A 5,906-nucleotide genomic window follows, 5' to 3' on the forward strand; every position below is an offset into this window, starting at 1 on the left:
CATGATGGACCAAGGATCCATTGTGACACTGAGGAACAAGGAGAACATTGCTGCACTGCGAGACCTCATGGAACTAAGGACCATTGTGACACTGCGGGGGCCAAGGATCCATGGGATTCTGTGACACCAAGGGGTCAAATGGAACCAAAGGGACATTGTGAAATTGGCAGACGTCAAGAAATCATGGAGAGACTTGTGATACTCTAGGGCATCATGGAAATGTTGTGACACCAAGCTGGCTGCGAGTGTTCATCTACTTCACTGTATGAGAGCTCTGCTTCACTGTATGAGAGCTCTGCAGAGGGACCTGGACAGGCTGAATCCAGGGCTCAGATCCAACAAGGTGATGTTTAACAAGACCAAGTGCCAGGTCCTGCACTTCAGTCACAGCAACCCTGCAGTGCTATGGGCTGGGGACAGTGTCAGGACAGCAGCCAGGTAGAAAGGGAGCTGGGGCATTGATGGACAGGAGGCTGGACATGAGCCAGCAGTGTGCCCAGGTGGACAAGAAGGTCAATGGCTCCTGGCCTGGACCAGGAATGGTGAGGCCAGCAGGAGCAGGGCAGTAATTCTTCCCCTGTAGTCAGCACTGGTTGGGCAGCATCTCAAGTGCAGTGTCTAGATCTGGGCCCCCTAATTTAGGAGGGTCATGGAGGGGCTGGGGTGCGTCCAGAGAAGGGCAACAAGGCTGGTGAGGGGTCTGGAACACAAGTCCTGTGAGGACTGGCTGAGTGAATTGATGATGTATATTTTGGGGAGGAGGAGGCTCAGGAAGACAAGGCGGTGTCAGGGCACAGGTTGGACTTGATGATCTCCAAGGTCTTTTCAAACTCGGCTGATTCAGTGATTCTCTGAAGCCACACCTGGAACAGTTGCAGGATGAGCCCTGGGCCTCCTCTTCACAAGGTCCAGCAGCCCAGGTCACTCAGCTTCTCCACACAGCCCCAAAGCCCATCCTGTCAGTCCTGCAGAGCCTCTCCAGCCCCTCCTCACTGCCCAGAACAGGGAGCCCCACACCCAGACACACCAGCCCAGATGTGCCCCCCTGGCCTGTGGTGCCTCTAGCAAGGGAGCAGCACGAGGCACTGCAGGAGACTGCAGCAATTCCTGAAGCACTTGTAGGATGATCCTGCTCCCCAAGGGATGTTCCCATGGTGCCAACTGAGAAACTGAAATGGGAAGTGCAGGCCATAGAGGAATGGCAAAATCAGGATTGACTGTTTGCAGGGGAGGGGACAGAATTGGGAAAGAGACAGAAATATGGATCAGGAATGAGAAAAGAAAGAAAAGGTGAATCAAAGGAAATGCTCAAGGCTGTGTGGGGGTGGCTACAAGGCAGCTGTGGCTCTGAGCAAGAGTGTCTGCAGTGGGACTGGAAACTCACAGCTCATGGGAACAAATTTTCTGGCTGACTGCAGAGTCCACTACAAACCTGAGTGGTTTCCCTGCCATCCCCCAGCCCTTGCTGGCCCAGGGACTGATGGCATTTTTGCTCACTCAGCTCCATCTCCCCACAGCAGCACCATGGGGGTGCTGACACCTGCTCTGTGCAGGGCAAACAGGGGCTCCTGAGCCAGTGCTGCCATGTCTGTGCCTGCAAGGATGTGGCACGTGTGTGAGCTGGGGGAGAGGCCAGGGCTGTAGAGGGGGGATGTTGTTGGCAGGTGCATGAGGACGCTCTGGGACGCTGCCCTGTGCTGTCCAGTGCAGTGGGGATGGATCAGACCCTGCTCTGCTGCTCCTTGCCAGGGTCTCCCCCTTGCAGGGACCTTGCAGAGCACCAGCCATGCTGTTTGCCCCCAGCCTGCCCACGGCCAGCCTGGGGCTGCTCACGGGGGTTTTCTCTGCTAAGCATTGGCCTGGCCAAGTGTTGTGGAGAGAGCCTGGCCAAGGAGCCTGGAGCCTCCAGGCCCTGCCCTGAAGCTCCAGCACTGCCCCAGCGGTGGCCATGGCCTGTCCCTGCTGCAGCCCCGGCACTGCCACCCCCAGGGCTGTGCCTGGCCCCGAGAGCACTCAGGCCCTGCAGAAACACGAGGGGCAGGAGGGCAGCGGGGCAGTGGCACGGGAGCAGCACTGGCAACACCAAGTGCTGCTGCTGCTGGGCACAGCTGCTGTGCCAGCACTGATCTGCCCCAGCTCTGCACACAGACATTGCTGCTGCAGCTCCAGAGATGGGAAGAAAATGGGAATCTCCAGTGAAAACTTTTCTAGGAGATCATTTTGTTCATTTAAGGCCCCTGAGAGAGCAGGCATTCATTTACACAGTCTGTGGCCACAGGGAAGGTGGAGTGAAACCAAATGCAAAATGGCACAAAAAATGACATTTCTTTGTGGACAGTATTAACAGAAGGGAAAACAAGGTAAAAGAACCTCCAATATGAAACCAACAAGAAGTATCAGAAATTATGTTTATTCCAAGGGATTTGCAGAAATTGGCCAGAAATTAATGTTCCTGAAATTGTCTAGTCAACAGTCTCCACACAGCAACCTTGAGCTCCTGGTTCCTGAAGCTGTAGATGAGGGGATTTAGGGCTGGAGGCACCACTGAGTACAGAACTGACACTGACAGATCCAGTGATGGGGAGGAGATGGAGGGGGGCTTCAGGTTGGCAAATGTCCCAGTGCTGAGGAAAAGGGAGAGCACAGCCAGGTGAGGGAGGCAGGTGGAAAAGGCTTTGTGCCGTCCCTGCTCAGAGGGAATCCTCAGCACGACCCTGAAGATCTGCACATAGGAGAAAACCATGAACACAAAACATATGACTCCTAAACACACACTAACTGCCATGATTCCAAGTTCCCTGAGATAGAATTTGGAGCAGGAGAGCTTGAGGATCGGGGGGATTTCACAGAAGAACTGGCCCAGGACATTTCCATGGCACAGGGGCAGGGAAAATGTATTGACCGTGTGCATGAGAGCATGGAGAACGGCACTGGCCCAGGCAGCTGCTGCCATGTGGGCACAAGCTCTGCTGCCCAGGAGGGTCCCGTAGTGCAGGGGTTTGCAGATGGACACGTAGCGGTCGTAGCACATGATGGTCAGGAGGAAATATTCTGCTGAAATGAAGACTATAAAGAAAAAGAGCTGTGCAGCACATCCTGAGTAGGAGATAGTCCTGGTGTCCCAGAGGGAATTGTGCATGGCTTTGGGCACAGTGGTGCAGATGCAGCCCAGGTCAGTGAGGGCCAGGTTGAGCAGGAAGAAGAACATGGGGGTGTGCAGGTGGTGGCCGCAGGCTACGGCGCTGATGATGAGGCCGTTGCCCAGGAGGGCAGCCAAGGAGATGCCCAGGAAGAGGCAGAAATGCAGGAGCTGCAGCTGCCATGTGTCTGCCAATGGCAGCAGGAGGAAATGGCTGATGGAGCTTCTGTTGGACATTTCTTCCCTCTGGACATAGTCAGCTGTTCAAAGTAAGCATTGACAAGTTGGGATGAACTTTTTTGACTCAATTCTACACTATTTTCTTAGGAATTCCCTCAAAATACTGCTCTTCCTGTAGGAGAATGTTGCTAAAGTTGTTTGAGTTTGGCTATCTGTTGCTGCTGAGTCTTCAACATTGCTCTTAGCCTGAATACTGGGGAGACCAGAGGGAAAACAGGGCTCCGTTTATCCCAGTGTAGTCACACCTACTGGTCCCCCAAACGTGCCATTTGTTCATCACACCTCCCACTAATTCAGGGTGGTTGCACATAAAACATACCTGTAAAAAAGGTAGCCTTTTTGAATGCCCTAATTTTGAATTAATTTCCCTTATTATCTTTTATTTTCTCTGTGCAGATGGACAGAGAAGAGAATATGAGGTTTGGTCTTGCTCTCTGATTCCTGGAGTTGTACCTACTAGGAGCTTCTTCTCTCTATCCAAATCTTGTCCCTGCCAGTGATTCAAGAGCCCAGACCAGCCTTGGGGGCTCAGCTCTGCCCTGCAGACCCCTCCCAGCACACGGCACTGCCCAGGGGCATCGCCCTTCTAGCAGGGCCTTAACGGCAGCTCAGACAGAGATGTTTTAAGTCAAGGTGCTGCTGCAGCTGTCTGTAGGCAGAGGAGGGTGAGGAGGCACTTTGTGAGGGAGACCTGAGGCAGATCCCCAGTGGGACAGTGCAGGAGTCTCAGTGACACAGACACACCTGACAGCCCCTTTCCCTTCCCTTGAGGAGAAAGCTGAGAGTAGCCCTGGCCATGCAGCACCATCTCCACAGCAGGAGGAATCTGCCCTGATGGGGGTGGCTCCTTCCACCTCCAACTTTTCCCCACAGCCCATGGGGAGCTGCCAGGCAGGCTGAGAGCTATCCCTGGCAGGTGGCACATGCCCTGGGCTGGCCAAGAGCCATGCGGGCTGCAGGAGCTGTTCTGCAGGACAGCCCTGGGCAGCCCTGGCTGCACCCCAGCTTCAGCCCCTGCAGCCATCCCTGGCAGCAGGAGCCGTCCTGCCCTGTCCCTCTGACGGTGCCCAGGGCAGCCCCGCTCTGCAGCACATCCTCCTCCTCCTCCTCCTCCACCTCCTCCTCCTCCTCCTCCTCCTCCTCCTGTGCCTCAGAGAAACTGTAAGAGTCCTCCTGACACATCCCCCAGGCTGTGGGCTGTGCTGGCTCCAGGAGATCCCTCCCAGCAGCACAGAGAACATTACTCTGCACCCACAGACTCACCATTTCCAGGGCTGTGAAGATGTTTCCCCAAGTGAAGTCTCAGCTCAATGTCTTCCCAGTCCTGATTGCCTTTAGCCTGTCTGTACCTGGCTCCTGTCCCCTCAGTGCCTGCAGGCAGTGCCCTCAGCCCTGCTGGGCTGGAAGAGGAGCTGCTCTTGAGCAGAAATATCTTTTTGAAGCTTTTCTTGGTTTACCTTGGGAGCTGCCTTTGTGCCAGGAGCCTGGCCCAACTCAGCAGCACAGACAGAGCACAAGGACTTTAATGATCTCTCAGGACTTTGGTGCTGTTTACATCAGACTCAGTCCCTGAGAGAGTGTGCTCAAAAAACTTCTCAAGAACTCAAAATTTAATTGAAAGTCCAAAGTTCCTCTAAGTTTTAATGGATTCCACTGAGGGATATGACTGAAATTTTCCCCAGCTTCCAGTTAGAGCATCAGGTGGCACTGATGACAGTGGGGAGACAAACAAGTGAAAGGTGTCTCTGATGCTGAGCAAACCTGGATGTGTTTCAGGAATGCAAAGGGCCAAGGCCTGAGCTCCAGCACCTGGCAAGGCAGATCCTGTCCCTCCCTCATTGCTCAGGGCTCTTCCTGGGGCACTGGGCTCTGGGAATGTGCAATGCCAAGGGCAGGACCATGGGGCAGCCCCTGCCAGGCTGCTGAGAAGGGACAAGGAGGCAATGAGGCCCCAGCACAGCAAGGCTCACTTGTCCCCTGCTGGCCTCAGGCCCAGGGCCAGCAGCCATGGCCCAAGTGCTGCAGCAGTTGGCTCTGGCAGGGCCTTTCAGCTGCTGCCCATCTCTGTGCCCTCTGCAGCCCAGGCTGTCCTACAGTGTCCATGTCCTGCGCCTCTGTCCCTGCAGGCTGTCGTCATCCCCCAACTGCCCCACCTCGCTGGCCCCTTCCTTTGCTGACAGCTCTGCATCCTGCCTGCCTCTGTCTGGCCACACAAAACCTTGGGCTACTCCAGACTCCTTCTGAGGGATGTGTTGCACCCTAGACCTGTCCTGGAAGAGAAATTCCTTTCTCCATTTTTCCAGTTCAGACCTCCCCAGCTGCCACTGGCGTTAATTCTTTCTTACTCCAACTGCTCTCTATTGTGCTAAAAAGATCCACCATCTCTGAAACTGCCCTCCAAGCACTCCCATGGCACTCCTCTGCTGTCCTCAGTCTCCACTCCACTAAGCATAGAGCTTTTTTGTTCCTATACAGTGGTCATGTGCTTGTGGACTGCAAACCTCATCTTTGGAGATCTCTGGGTCCT

General features: G+C 54.7%; 1 protein-coding gene across 1 annotated transcript; it reads right to left on the reverse strand.

The window, feature by feature from the left end:
* Nucleotides 1–767: 767 nt before the first annotated feature.
* LOC306816792 (olfactory receptor 14I1-like) lies at nucleotides 768–3,376 on the reverse strand (the record flags this gene model as incomplete). The annotated part of the gene is made up of 3 exons (XM_079333253.1): nucleotides 768–863; nucleotides 2,489–2,722; nucleotides 2,903–3,376. 3 exons carry the CDS (start codon nucleotides 3,374–3,376, stop codon nucleotides 768–770), a joined length of 804 nt encoding a protein of 267 aa, XP_079189379.1.
* Between the last annotated feature and the right edge of the window lie 2,530 nt (nucleotides 3,377–5,906).

The sequence above is a fragment of the Erithacus rubecula genome (genome assembly GCF_903797595.1).
Source record: "Erithacus rubecula genome assembly, contig: scaffold_88_arrow_ctg1, whole genome shotgun sequence".
Taxonomy (NCBI): Eukaryota; Metazoa; Chordata; class Aves; order Passeriformes; family Muscicapidae; genus Erithacus; species Erithacus rubecula.